General features: G+C 43.0%; 1 protein-coding gene across 2 annotated transcripts in view; it reads left to right on the forward strand.

Annotated features, from left to right (window-relative positions):
* Nucleotides 1-2,014: 2,014 nt before the first annotated feature.
* NT5DC1 (5'-nucleotidase domain containing 1) overlaps nt 2,015-15,174 on the forward strand; it is a 140,646-nt gene continuing 127,486 nt past the window's right edge. For both annotated transcript variants that reach the window (XM_003986479.6, XM_006931961.5), the window contains exons 1-4: nt 2,015-2,229; nt 7,654-7,745; nt 9,146-9,217; nt 10,346-10,452. In XM_003986479.6, the coding sequence (XP_003986528.1) occupies nt 2,137-2,229; nt 7,654-7,745; nt 9,146-9,217; nt 10,346-10,452 (364 nt within the window). In that variant the 5' untranslated portion in view covers nt 2,015-2,136. The remainder of the gene's footprint in view (nt 2,230-7,653; nt 7,746-9,145; nt 9,218-10,345; nt 10,453-15,174) is intronic.

Genomic DNA, 15,174 nt, shown 5'->3' on the forward strand with positions numbered 1-15,174 from the left:
TGTTGGGGGTGGGGGGAGACACAACTCAGTCCACAACACTGACATATTTAATATATCACTCAAAGAAACAGAAATTAACTGGTTTAAATAGAACACTGAACTTTTGCTTGATAATAGAACAGCTGTGGTATTTTATCAGTACATGTGATAAAAGTTTAGGGGAATCATTTCACATGTCCTTAAAGGAGGCAGACTGAGGTTTGAGGTAGAGGCCAGGAAAGGTGAACAGGGCTCAAAGGAGGAGTAAGATCTCTAACGATTGGAGTGCACTGTTTGCTAAATTCTCCCACAATATGTAAATGTCGTAGACTCTAGCAGAGAGCTTTTTGAATGGACAGGAGGAATGTAAGAAATGTAACAGTTGACACTCAGCAAGTAGATAGGTCCAGGTTTAAGGGTCGACTCCAGTCCCAGGGCCACTTACATCTCGAAAAACAATCCTTCGGTACACTTCCCTCTGGCAATGAATGCACTTGTGCATTTATATTACTAAGGGAAGTCCCTATCCTACATTAAAACAAGGTAACTTTCAAGGAAACTTGTGGCTTTCAAGGTGTCCTCTACCAGGTAGCTTGACCTTGGCAGGCATTTAGCAGGGGGCAAAAAGGAATGCTGAAGTCAATGCTCCAGGGACAAGAGAGTCATACAAGGGAAATAAGTACAAGCTGTAAATCAATCCAGCTTTTTCTCTTTTGATTCACAGACATTAAAAACATGGTTGTTGAGCTCTCATCAGTGAACAGCTCCATCTTCTTGAGCATTCTTTCCTCTTCCTATTCCAGAGAGATTTGTTTGGGGCTTTTAAGAGTTATAATGGAACAAGTATTCAATTTATTCAATGGGTCCACTAGGTATAATAAGTGTCCTACCAAACTGAACTATTTATTGCACTAAATTAATCCCTTGATTGGTCTATTAGCCTCATAAGGGTTAGTATTAGTAAGGGTTAAATGTAATTCTCAATCAATTATATTTTCATTATGTCATAACTATTGATTTTTTTTCCATTGGACAGCTTTCCTTTAAATTTAACACAGAGGTAGTACAAAGATAATAGACTCATATTTTTTAATGACATTTGTATTTTCTCTTTTAAACAATTTAAAAGATCTCAAAGTCCTAGCCTTTCATATGGGTTCTCAAAATTAAATGCATCCATTGTATGTAATGAATTAACTTTTCTCCTATACATCTAAAATGATATTAGCTATACACAGTCCTTGAGAGAATTCAGATAATTGTCACTTGAATCATTTTGTGCACTATAAATCTGAAAACCATCTGTCTACAGAAAATTCTCTACTCTGCAGCATGTTCTATCAACTTTCTGATGTCCTTTCATTGAAAAATTCATTACAATAAAAAAAGAATAACCAAATAACAAAATAGCCAACATTGGTTTCTTTAATCATTAGTGTCATCTTTGCAAAAATGGTCCTTCTAACTCTTTCCTAAAAGCTATTTGTTAACTCACTCCAAAGGTGAAATAGTGAAAGATCTATTTGACTACTTAGGAAGATACAAAAAGATTCAACTGATAGCACGTGGGCAAAAAGATCTTCCAAATTCTAGGCTGTGTCAGAGGGTATTAGTGGGTAGAATTTTCTCCATCTTACCTTATTCCGCACAAGAGCAAAGGGTCGGGTCTAACTTTACAGTGTCCTGGTTTCTGTGGCACCTTCCTAACGAAGGGGAGCCCCGGTTAATTTTGTGGCAAGGGCTACGTGCCAACAGGGATTCATCTGTATCCCCAGGTTCAGCAGTGGTGACGTGACCCCCCCGGTCACACCCGCCTTTGGGGCTGCGGGGCGGGGAAGGACATCGGTAGGGCGCGGGGAGCCGGCCGGCCGCCGTCTGCGGGACGCAGGGCGCCGAAGCGGCGGGGAAGGCGCCGGCAGGCGGGCCGCGCGAGGGGCGGGGAGAAGCGTGGCCGGGGGCGGCGCTCGCGGGCGCGGGAAGTGCTGGAGGCAGACGCGCTGCGTCCTGAGGGTGGCCGCAGCCCCGCCCCGCCGTGCCCCGTCCCGCCCCTGCCGGGCCCCGTCCTGTCCCGTCCCGCAGCGTCCCGCAGCGTCCCGTCCGCGGTCTCCTCGCACCCTCCCGGCACCTGAGGCGCTCGCCGGTGCTTCCAGCGCAGCCATGGCTCAGCACTTCTCCCTGGCCGCCTGCGACGTGGTCGGCTTCGACCTGGACCACACTCTGTGTCGCTACAACCTGCCCGAGAGCGCGGTGGTGAGTGGCGCAGGCTGCCCGGGGCGCACGGCGTGCACCTCCATGGCGGCCGGGGCTGGAGTTTCTTCCCGGTTCCCGCGGCGACCGCTGCCAGGGGCCCTGCAGCCGCCGCGCCTCTGCGCAGAACTCGGCCTCCCACGGCGAGGCTGGGCGGAAATGTGCATCCCCGGGCCCCTCCCGAGCCGTCGGCACCGGCTTATGGAGCTCAGCTTTTAGCCAACTTTGAGAGAGCGGTGGGAAGGAAAGGGGCAGAGGGGCAATCTGTGCAAAATCGGGATGAGGAGGCGGTTCCTGGGACGGAAGTCAGGGCGGGGCCAGGGGAACTGGGGATGTCTTTTGCAGAACCCTGGCCTTGGAACTTCCTTGCAAGTCATTCTGGGCACCAGCCGCGCTACGATGCAGCCACCTGGGCTTCTGTTTTCCTTGTGTGCAGTTTTCTTTTAGCGTGTCCACGCGACCACCTGTCAGTTTTTAAACACTGCAGTCAGGGAGAGATTGTATGGTGTTTTGAAGAAGCACTAGCCGAAAAGTCATTAGAATCTTAGCCCAAATTTTGTCTTCTACCAAGAGACGAAAATAAAAACATTTATTGCGCACTTCCTACGTGCTGCATGCTCTCTGAATAAGTTCTAATCCTAGCACCGTCTACTAAGTTTGCGTCCTCCCAGAACTTTGGGGAAAAGGGGGAGTGGAGTATTTATGATACCACACCCTAAGGGGAATTGTCCCTCCTCCCCCATTACTTTGGTTTCACAAGGAAACTAATTGTAAAAAAAAAAAATCGCAGGAATTTTTTAGTCAAAGATTCTTTTGAAGAAAGTTAAACCACTGTCATGTTAGAACCCGTTTTGTGCATATGTGAGCATAAAAATCTCAGAATGCAAGACCCTGCAGTAAAAGGATTCTTTTTTACAAACCTCGAATATAAGTGAGGCTTAAAGATCGGAAGTATCCTAGTAGTGTGTTACGGTAGCTCCTGTTTGGTACAGAAATCTTTTATGAAATACCAGCAGTGTGCTGAGCCCCTTAACAGAGTTGGATGCTGAGATGGACACGGGCCTGCAGGTGGCGTTGTAACGGGGGAGGATGCTGAAGAGTTCAGTTCAGCCCCCTGTGGTGAGGGCAGTATTGCACCTTGCTGCAGACTGGCTGCCCCTAGTGTCTGGAGACCCTCCCTCCACACCAGCCCGTCTTCCAATCTTCCACAAAACCGTTAATTTCTCACAGCACTTACACATGGCTTAAAATTTCCTGTGAACCTGTCAGAATCTTCCCCTAGAGTCTAGAGCCATGACTCCTTGACATCAGTATCTCTGATAGTTTCTTGTGTGTTCTGTGTGCCGAGGTGAGTGCTCGGCACATATGGGGTTCAATAAGTAATTGAGGAATAACTGAATAAAAACATAGGTATTTTAATAAGTGAAGATGGCACAGCCATTATTCTAATACGCATTCAGTTTAAATGAACTGGTTAGATCCTTACAAGAACTGTGCGAGGTATTTGCTTTGTCACAGTCGCTGTTTAGAGGTGAGGATAGCAAGGCACAAAACGAATAAGCAGCTTATCCAGAGTCACCCTGCTAATTGGCTTCTGTTCCCACCACCATGCTTTATGTGAGCCAGAAAGCCCAGAGGAGAGGTCTGGAGTGACACTTGATGCTTGAGCTGGGTTCCAACACAAGAGTTAAAGCTGGCAGGTGAGGAAGCAGAGGGGGGCACTTCAGACAGAGGGAATCTAGCCAGGGCAAGGACCCAGAGGTGAGAAACAATTCAGGGAACTGCTGGGTGTCACGCGGCAGGTGGGGAGTTGCAGAAGATGTTGGAGAAGTCGGTGGTGATTGCGTCATAGAACACTGAGTGCCTCTCCCATCAGTATCATAGGCATTTAATAAATGCAAAATGTGCAGATGTTGGACTGGATGTGTTACCTCACCCGGGGGCTCAGGAAAGGCATCCTAGAAATGATGACCCCCGTGCTCTCCTGGGGTTGCAGACTCAGAAGGGTAAGGGGCCAAGTAGTTAACCCCCATTTGTGAGTGGGAGCAGGGCCTGGGATAGCCAGGAGAGTGTGTTTGCCTTCTGAAGGCACAGCCACACTTGACTCTTGCCAAGTTCCATGAGGAAGTAGGGGCCGAGTCTCCTTTTTAAAATTTTTATTTATTTTATTTTTTTAAACGTTTATTTATTTTTGAGAGACAAGGAGATGTAGAGCGTGAGCAAGGGAGGGGCAGAGAGAGAGGCAGACACAGAATCTGAAGCAGGCTCCAGGCTCTGAGCTGTCAGCACAGAGCCCAACGCGGGGCTTGAACTCACAGACTGCAAGATCATGACCCAAGCCGAAGTCGGAAGCTTAACTGATGGAGCCACCTAGGTGTCCCAGGGCTGAGCCTCTTAAAAGAACTAATTCTTTTTAAGACCAGTTAGGAATCTGAACTTGTATGAGAAGTCTCTCAACTTTTAAATGTTAGTTTGTTTTCACACACATCAGGATTATGGGGTTGCCACATTTAGTGAAGAAAAATACAGCACCAGTTAAATTCGAATTTCAAATAACAAAACCATTTTTTCTTATATGTGTGTTCTGCATGGGATGTGCTTATACTAAAAAAATTCATTGTTGTTTATCTGAAAATCAAATTTAGCTAGGCATTTCATGTTTTGTCTGGCAACCTTAAGTGGGAACCAAACATAATTTGTAGTCTGCATACAACTCACAATTTGCAGCTGCTGTTCAGTGTGCATTATTAGGCACGTGAGACACTGGGAGAGGAAGAGGGCTGGTCATGGAGGCCCTGTGCCATGAAGGCATCTGGGGTAACTCAGTATAAGAAAAAGATCCAAGAGCTCGGGCCTTGGGACTAGGACGGGTTTCAACGGCACAGACTCCCTTATTTTCCTCAGCACCATTATTCTCTGGTTCTCCCCACACATTGACCTCATTCTCTCCTGTCGCAGAAACTTCTCCGCGAGGTGAGGAGCATAGGTGTGGATGCCCCTAACGGCAGCCCTGCTGGAAAAGGTTCCTTTCTCTCAGGAAGGTGTCAAATCTCAGTGGCATCATATGCCCATATCTTTATCTGTATTGTCAAGGGGTGAGAGTTTCCTGTTGTCCGAGACTGAGTAAAGTGCCTTGACGCGAGGCGGCAGGTTTAATTGTATGTAGTAAGCATTGGTAGCTTGGAACTGGCTGTGGTGAGAATATTGATATGTGAAAATGGGCAAAGGTACTTATCAGAACTTTTTTTTTTTTAATTTTTTTTTCAACGTTTATTTATTTTTGGGGGGACAGAGAGAGACAGAGCATGAACGGGGGAGGGGCAGAGAGAGAGGGAGACACAGAATCGGAAACAGGCTCCAGGCTCTGAGCCATCAGCCCAGAGCCTGACGCAGGGCTCGAACTCACGGACCGCGAGATCGTGACCTGGCTGAAGTCGGACGCTTAACCGACTGCGCCACCCAGGCGCCCCAGAACTTTTTTTTTTAAACCAGCATATATATGACTGATAATAGCAAATATTTCAGTTGAATTTACTTGTATGTAAGGCTCTGCTCTAAAGCACTTTACATCTGTTAATCCCATAGCACTGGTTCCCTGCAGTCAGGATCATGATGTGTATTTTTTATTATCCATAGTACTTTGTACCTCAGAGTGACTCAGTCCATTTTTGATTGATTTTTTTTTTTTTTAATGATTCAATGAAAATCCATATAATGCATAAAGCCAATGATTTTCAGTCATCTCTGGACTTCAGGAATCCTGTATGGCCTCACCTGGACCCCACCCTATCCTGGAGGCCTGAAATTTCCAGGTGGTTTTAGGAGCCATCACTGGTTCTGAATCACTGCCAGGATTGAGAAGTGCTGATATGCAGTGTTGACATAATGTAAGCCTGTTAACAACTGACCTGGATCAGGGTCACATTGCATGGTAATACATGTATAGTGATTTTAATTAGCTTTAGGATAGAGAACAGCTCTATTTGACAGGGAGCTTTTTTTTTTTTTTTAATGTTTATTTATTTTTGACAGAGAGAGAGAGACAGAGACAGAGCATGAGCAGGGGAGGGGCAGAGAGCGGGAGACACAGAATCCAAAGCCCAAAGCAGGCTCCAGGCTCCGAGCTGTCAGCACAGAGCCTGATGCGGGGCTCGAACTCACGAACCTTGAGATCATGACCTGAGCCCAAGTCAGACACTCAACCGACTGAGCCACCCAGGCGCCCCTGACAGGGAGCTTTTGATTTCTCTGCACTCGTTCCCTGATGCTCACACCCAACTCCCAAATCCAGATGTGTGTGGGTCTCTGGGTTTCTGGATTTGGTGTGCTCCCCTTCCCCTGGATTCCCTCAGCTAACTGCTACATCTTGCAGAGGTCAGTGTAAACATCATCACCTCAGGGAGGCCTTCTCCCATTCCTTTTACTGTGTCTCTGCTCTCTTCCCGCTTGTGCCGTCTCACGCGGCCAGAACCTGTCACGGGTTACCATATGGGAGAAAGGTCGAGTTGCTCAAGAATCTTCTCGGACACTGCTCACTCAGTCAGACCCCAGACCAGCATTCTGCCTCAGGTCCGAGGGCATCTGATGCTGACTTAAGAACCCTCATGGAAGGAGAATGGGGTAGGGCCAGTGTGGACCTTCATCCACCTTCTGCCTCCTCTTTGTTTGGTATACACAGTTCTTTAAAAATCAAGCCAACTCTTTAGAAAAAAATAAGACACATTACCCCAACACTTGGGATTTTGTTGTTGTCAAGAAACCGGAAGATCTATCAACCATCGGCAGAGCATTTATCTTTGTGCTTGTTTCCTGAAGCTTTCTTTGTCCTTTTCCTTCAGTTTCCTTAAGCAAAGAAATAAGAGGTATTTCCTGTAACTGATGGAAGCTCCTTCATTCTTCCTTCAGATCATCTGCCTTGTCTCCATGTGTGTTTTCCCTTTGAGACTCCCCTGTGACAGTGACAAAACTAAAACAATTTAGTAACAATTTCGATGTCCTTTATTCGGGGAAATAATCTATGAATTAGGGAAACCCAGTGCCTCATAAGCACTTTCCACTAAGAATGGGCTAAGGATAGATATAATGATAGAGTGGTCTATATGTTTAAAATGAGTTTACAAAGCTTTCAAGTCTTAATGATCTCCAACCCATTAGAATTCAGGAGTAAGATAATAGTCATCCTTGGTTATGTAATTGTATATTGATGGTGTAATTCTGCAGTGGAAAAAGACACAACAGCTACCTGGGGCTTTCAGGGGTGGATAAATTGCTTGTACACGGGGATTAAACTGCCGAACTTCACAATTAGAGATATTTCTCTCCCATCTGCCCCATGAATGACTCCAGTAGGTTTTCAAGTCTGTGAAATTCAGAATGAATAGTGAATTTTATATTTAATTTCTCTTTATTCCTTCCCCTTATTTATAGCTCATTTATAATAGCTTTGCTCAGTTCCTGGTCAAGGAGAAAGGGTATGACAAAGAATTACTAACTGTGACTCCAGAGGATTGGGATTTCTGGTAAGTTCTTTTTTTTAAGGGCTGCCCATTCCCTCTGTTTCTTAAATGTTGCTGATAAAATGTTAATGCCTCTTCTGTGGAGACAGAAAGTGAAATGTGAAACTGAGTCAAAAGACAAAATGCTTTCTCTATTAAAAGTTTTATGTTTCATTAATTAAAATCTTTTCTACTTTAAATTTAGACTTGTTTAATTAAATATGTAAATAGGCTAAAAGCTTCTTGACTAATTTGGATGTTTGTGTATGGCTTAAGTTTGTCATAAGTTTCAGAGGTTATTAAGAACTATCTTTAAAATTTACATCTTAAAAAAGAAAGTTTGCTTTATTGCCCTTCAAATACTGAACTGTAGAAGAGGAAGAATCATGTTTTGAATAAATGTCTGAACTGGGACATTTGGTTTTCTGTAATTTGGGTAAACGTTCCTGTCTCTAAGACTCTTACTGCTTACTCTTAGGGTTCTCTACTTGCCAAGGCTTATTTTGTCTCTCTTCCTTATCTAAACAACAAAATAAAAATGTAACACTTTAAAATTGCTCAGTTGAAAATTAATAATAAATCTAAAACACATGAAAAACACATACAAAAGTAATTCTAGAGCAATGATGTTCATCTATTATATATTTCTGCAGTGTTTGGTTAGTCCTTTTTGATGTATCTCTTGTAAAAAGAAGAAACACAAATATTTCACTGTATAAAACCGCTGACTCTGGAAATTTTACTGTGGACCAAAGTCAGTAATGCTTCTAAAGTACCCTGTCATTTTTTGTTTAATTCTCTTGGTATTTGGTGGCATTATACTTCCTTGCTTTATTATTCATAAAATGAATCTGTACCCACCTCTCTCCCCAAATCCCACAAGTCTTTTGCAGTGAGGAACCTGAAACTTAGTATTTGACTTTCTTTTAGTGGTTTTCAATGGTATGCCCTGCCCAGAGGGCAAGGTTTTAAAACCTGACCTAAATCGAGGCAATTTGTAAAGAATATAGGAGAAACTCTGGCTAAGAGCTTATCTGGCAGAATTTAAATGTGTATGTGCGTGTGTGTGTATGTGTGTGTTTTATTTAATGAAAAATACTTGCACATTTTAACAGAGACATGAAATAATGTTCCTTTTTTTGTTCTAATTTTTGAATTCCTCTTTTTTTTAAGGCTTAAGGATTTTACAGACTAAACATGCTGTCTCTCATTTTCCCACATGGCAGTTTTCCTTACATACTTGCTCTGTGGATGCTATTAAATTTTAGAATTCTTGGATATTCTTGGTCTTTTTAACCAATATATCATTCACCTGCATGGGAGAATCCCTTTTAGCACTGTGACTTTTTGGAAGTATAAATTATTATTTCTTGGGGTTAGCCGAATCTGTGAATTGATCAGTAATCAAATTTTTCTATTTTTAGTTGCAAGGGCTTGGCACTGGATCTGGAAGATGGGAACTTCATAAAACTGGCAGATAATGGCACCGTGCTCAGGTAATAAAATTTAGTTGTGAAATCTAAACTTTTTCTCCAGGACACTTTGTTATTATATAGCATTTGATTGTTAAATACGGGTTAAATAAGATTATTATTTTTATCATTCAGATGACAGATCATGTGCCTCTGTTTCTTTGTATGAATTGTTTTAACTATTTAAGTACAGATCAAGAAGCATTGGACTTAAAGGTCTAGTTCTTTTAAATTCGGCTCATTAGAAATATTTGCAGGAAATTCAGGAGAATTTTAATAACTTGCTTCATCTCATTGATGACCTCTACTGCAAAAGAGCCTGGAGATTATGTTGTTTTAGATGAGTGCACAGTTGCCTGGAATAAAGTGAGATTTCTTTTTACTAAGAAGAGAATGAATGTTGGGTAGGAGTTGGTGGTCTATGCACACTTCTCCTTCCTTCTCCATTTATCCAAATTTGTCCCCCTCGTGCAAGACTCCTGTTGTATTTTAGCTCCTTCTGGAAGTTTTTCTAGCCTACTCCAACCCTCATCAGTCTCTCTCACACTCAGTACTAATTCCCTTTCCTTCCCTCCTCTCAGGGTGCACTGGGCACTTGGAGTATTTGGGGGGAGTGAGACAAGCAGATGAGAAGCTGCCGCTGCCACTGCTCTGAGCCTTACAGAGCGGGCCAGGGTGTGGGCATCCGCTTTTCCCCCAGCACCCATAGTAGAGGCAAGCCAACATGGCCACAGCTATGCGATTTATTATTTCTGTTGACGTGATCAGAGTCGAAGGAAAGGACGCTCAGCACAGGTTACCCCTGGCACATACTCTCCCTTTTGATACATCATTCTTTTTGCACGCTATGAACTCATACTCTCCCCTGGACCTCACGCTAAGTGCAGATAACTACAACAGGTGTGGCCCCCCTTCTGATTATTTTGTTATTCATTTGCATGTTTCTTGCCTTGGGCAACTAGAGCTGAAGTGTAGTATGTATGTATACATACTCAATGCAGCTTTGACCAGGACCTTAAACTCAACTATCAGATTAACAGTGTACTTAGCTCTCTTCAATCATAGTTAAAAGAATGTAAAGCATTGTATAGTTTTGGTTTTGTCTTTCATTGTTGTATTTGTGTGTCTGCCCCTCCCATCTCCCCAAACCAGAGCAAGCCATGGCACAAAGATGATGGCTCCAGAGGCGCTGGCAGAGGAGTATGGTGGGAAGGAGTGGAAATACTTCATGTCTGACACGGGAATGGCTTGCCGATCAGGTATGGCTCATGGCGGGGGGGGGGGGGGGGGGGGGGGGGGAGGTCAGCACCACCATTACGTCTCCTTTTGTTTTGGATGTTGAACCTGGGGCATGAGGGCATGAAGCGTGCCATTTTTGCCTCCTGTCGGCCAGTTTACACAAGGGGGCAGCCGTGGTGTGATAGGAATACGATGCTTTCCTTGTGTCTGATACCTGTTTGGGAGTTGGTTCTGCTTCATTTAGGGTTTCATTGATTGCTCCTTTTACTTGTACTTGTTCTGGAGTGAAAAGACTAGCACCTAGGAATAATACATTCCTCAGTCTTCTGTATTTTTTTTTTAGTTTATTACATGCTCAGTCCTTTTATTTCTCCATTACACATTTCTCCTCGTATTCGTACTACCCAGCTCTCTTGTTTGCTTGTTCTCTTGTTTTCTTGAATTCTCTTCTTTACTCTCAGTTCTAGTATCTTCTGCCTTTTGTCTTTTCTTTTCCCTTATTTTAAATGATTTCATATATTTTCACATCTTTCTTCCCATTGTCTTTAAAGAACATGAATGGATTTCTCAAAACTTATTTGTAGACGTTGATATGCATAAATTAACAAGTAATGCTTAAGACATTATTATAAACACATAGACCTTGTTATGTTATAGTTGTTAGTTTTTCATTTGTTCTAAATGTTTGTGCCATTTTCTTTCACACTACACTTTTGAAATGCACCTGTTCCTCAGAAAATGTAGTAACCGGGGCAGGGGCGGGGGACACCTGGCTGCCTCAGTCGGTAGAACATGCGACTCTTGATCTTGGGGTTGTAAGTTTCAGCTCATGTTGGGTGTAGAGATTACTTAAAATAAAATCTTAAAAAAAAAACAAGAAAATGTAGTAAGAATATAGTTGGAGTTATTCCTTGTTATAATTAGGTTTGCTTTGTAACATTCTCTGTCTTTTGAGAGTTTGTTTTGCTTTGGTACTGAGATCAAAGTGTCAGGAAATGAGTACTCCTGATAAAGTAAATCGGTAGGAAGACATATTTCACATTGGGGATCAATACACAATGCTTTCACACATCTCAAGTCCAAATGGCTAGTGGGAGTGAAATGGGTGTCTGTGTTGCCCTTTACTCCGCTGAGGATAGAGGACTGCTGTTGTCTTTCCAGACATAGTCAGTTGTGGATAGCTGCCCTCCTCCCAGAAAGGCCAGGCACAGAGCTAAGTGTTTCACTCTGCCATCCATTCATTAAAGGAGTAAAGTACATTAAAGGAGTAAAGTATTTCTCAGCCAAGAAAAGAGCATTCACCCAGTAGGACCAACAGTCTGCCCACTCCTCTGGCTGCTAGTGGGCGCCACCTCCTGGAATCAGCAGCTTCCCTCTGGTGCTCAGTATAGCCAGGAGTGCTCTGAGGATGACCTTGGAATTTATCTCCTCTTTAACTGAGTTGGTTAGGGAGGTGTTTCCCCTTCCTGCGCTCAGTGGTCAGGTGGTGGTGACACATGACAAAGGCCTTTGTTTCTGCCACATTGTAAGGGAAAGCTTTGCCTTTAAAAAGTAATACACCTTTTTTTAATTTTTTAATTTTTTAATTTATTTTTTATTTTTATTTATTTTTTTTAATACAACTTTTTTTTAATGTAGAGATCTATAAAAGAAGAAAAAACTGGCCTATGATTCCACAACCCAGTTAAATTTTGTTTACGTTAAAAAAAATACTGTGAGCAAATGGTTAGAAAATTTAGTTATAGAAAAGAGTAAAATGAAGAGTAATTATCTCCAACCCCTGGCCCCAGAATCCCCTTTCCTTGAAATTATTTCTCAAAAATACCTAAAGGAATCATACATTTTCTGTACTGTGCTCTTTTTAATTAACATCTTGGAAATCCTGTCACATTAGCACACAGAGATGTACTTCAGTCTGTTAAATGCTGCTGTGCTCTGCCATCCAGTGCTGTCCATCAGTCCATCCATAGTGCATAGTGACTTTGTGTCTAGTGTTTGGCCATTACAAACAAGCCTGCAGTGATGTTTTCATATATGTATATTTTTCACTTTTGTGCAAATGCATTCAGGGTACACTCCTAGAAGTACAGTTGCTCTAAAGACATGTAGGTTTAAAATTTGATCAGTATTGCCAAATAAAACCTTTATTTTCACGAACACCAGTTGGTTTAGTTGTTTCCGTCTACTTTGAGCGTACTCATCCCCAGAGTTAAGTAGAGCATTGTCAAGTGCATTCCCTACCAGTATGTTTAGGGAATTTAAAGCATTGATGGATACAGACATTTTACTGACCATTTACTTGATAGTCACTTTTCAGGTTCTTGCACTGGCAGGAGTATGGTTTTCCTTACCCGCCGATTTCCAGAGAGCAAGTCCTTTTGACCTTGTTTCCCTCTAAACTGGTGGATTATGCAGAAACAACTTGGTATAGCGGAAACCACAGGGAGTGTGGAGGCAGGTGGTCCTGGATCATATTGACTCTGTTCCTTGCTGGGTCAAGTGATCTGGCAAATTACTAAGCCACTTTTGGCATCACTTTGTTCATATTTAAGTGAAGATGATATCACTCACCTGCAGGAGAAGTGAGCTAACATAAATTATTCTCTTGCCTTCAGTCATTTGTGTGCCTCTGTTCTGTTATCAGTAAGAATATGTGGTTTGTAAAGTACATAGTTGTTGGCACTGGGTTCTTGGGGAGCAGTTTCTCTGTGAGCACAGCTTAACGATTTTAGGACTTATCTTCTTGTGGAGGCTTGTTTCATTGAACTGAGCTCACTCATCCCTTCATTGCCAGTGAGCTCTCTGCTTATAAGGAGGAGAGAGTCAAAGCTTTCATGTGGTAGTCTTGGAGTTTTGTTGTGGGAAGAGGCATTGAGAGCAGCCTGGTCCAGTTCACAGGTCAAGACTGAACAAGCCTCGGTGTGTCCACAGAGTGGTCATCCAGCCCAGGTTTGATAGCTGAGTGAGTCAGCCCCTTGCCTTGTGGAAGGGAGTTTCATTATCCCCCTGCGTTATTTGCTTAGACCCCAACCAAGACTCGTGATCAGTGTTTCAGTTCTTTAACTGAACTTCATCTATTAATGGCCATAAAGGGAGTGAAAGGGGAGGGGAAAGCAAGGGCACATATCTGGTGATGAGGACACCTGCTGCTCCCACTGTGCCCAGAGCAACTGGCCACTCTGGTGTCATAGGCCAAGAGAATAAATACAGCACAGGTTAATGTACCTTGGGAAGCTGTTCCACTGTCTTAGGTCTTGGGAACCCTGGAGTATTATGTGGCCTTACAGCACAGCAAAGTGTGAGCAGAAATGTACATGTTATATTATCTCCCTCTTCCTCCAGATCCTGGTTCCTCACACTGACAAAGCCAGTCTAACCTTTCTTAGGAATGAAAAATAGTCTAATAAAATGAAAAAATGAAAAATAGCAATAATTTCAGCTGCAAAAGAGTAAAAAACAAACTGTTTTTAACTGAGGGAAAGGATACACAAACCCACACAGCCATTTTGTGAATTAACAGAAGGAGAACTTTGAGTTTGTTTCATTTATGTTCTTAATAATTTGATATGAGGAAGTAAAAAGCATTAAATGGCAGTTAAAGGGATAGACATCTGGCCCCTGCAGAGGGTTTTCTCCTGTTAATTTACCCACGACCCTCCTTCATTCCAGAAGTCCATTCCACTATTAGATCATTCATTCGTTCGCTTAACAAACATATTGAGGGCCTACAATATGCTGGGTATTGTGTTTAGTGGACACTAAAGAGCAAGACAGCCGTGTTCCAGAACCTCATACATTACAAATGGGAGAAAGGGAGGACTCGAAATCAGGCACTTATAATAGTGCATTCAATGTTACGACCATTTGAAAAGTACTTTCTTACATTAAACTAAAATCTGGCTTCACCTTTGGTTGTTTGATTCCTCTTTGTGCAAGGGTTATGACATTGGGACCCCGCACCCTGCCCAAAGCAAAGTGGTTGGTCTCAGTCCTGGTAAACAGGAGTGAGATGTTAGAGGCGATGAGACGGAAGGAAGGAGCAATGGGGGCTGTGTTCCACTGGGACTTCTGAGAAGCACTGAGAATACCTCCCAGAGTTGTCAATCCAAGGGACAGAAGTCTTCACTGTCTCCTAAACTTGAGGCTCATCCACTGGTGCCTGGAGCTTGCCACGTGAGCACATGGACTCCACAGGCTTTTGGGGAAAGTGAATGACACAGGTGTGCTTAGGTGGGGTGATGTCATTTAGCACGGCCATGGCTGGGATCAGACTTGAGCCAAAGGGATGTGGCATGGGTCATCAGGTGTCTGCCCAGGGATGGCAGATTCGAAAGTGACATCTGTACCAAGGAAGGGCTCAAGTTTGATTCTGTCCTAGGGCCAAATAGGATAAATTAAATTCCTCTCTTCCATGAGATCCTGGAGTGCCTGTCCTGTGCTCCTGAGATTTCCAAGATTAGTATACTGTGTCCTGATATGATGTGCTGTTTTTTTTTTATTCCTCTCAGTGCATTGGTTATTCTCACATTGCATTGAAGGTGGACCAGCCGGCACAGATATGGAAAGGCACTGTTGTATTGATTACTTCATGGTACTCCAGTGTTAGACTGATTGTTTTGGAATTCAGTGACATTGATAACATAAATTGTGGCTTTTTCATAATCCATTTTATATTTGGGGTAAATCTATTTAATTTTTACATAAAAGCATTTTTTTCACGAAATCCTTAAATTATGGATATC

The sequence above is a fragment of the Felis catus genome, chromosome B2 (genome assembly GCF_018350175.1).
Source record: "Felis catus isolate Fca126 chromosome B2, F.catus_Fca126_mat1.0, whole genome shotgun sequence".
NCBI classification, from domain to species: domain Eukaryota; kingdom Metazoa; phylum Chordata; class Mammalia; order Carnivora; family Felidae; genus Felis; species Felis catus.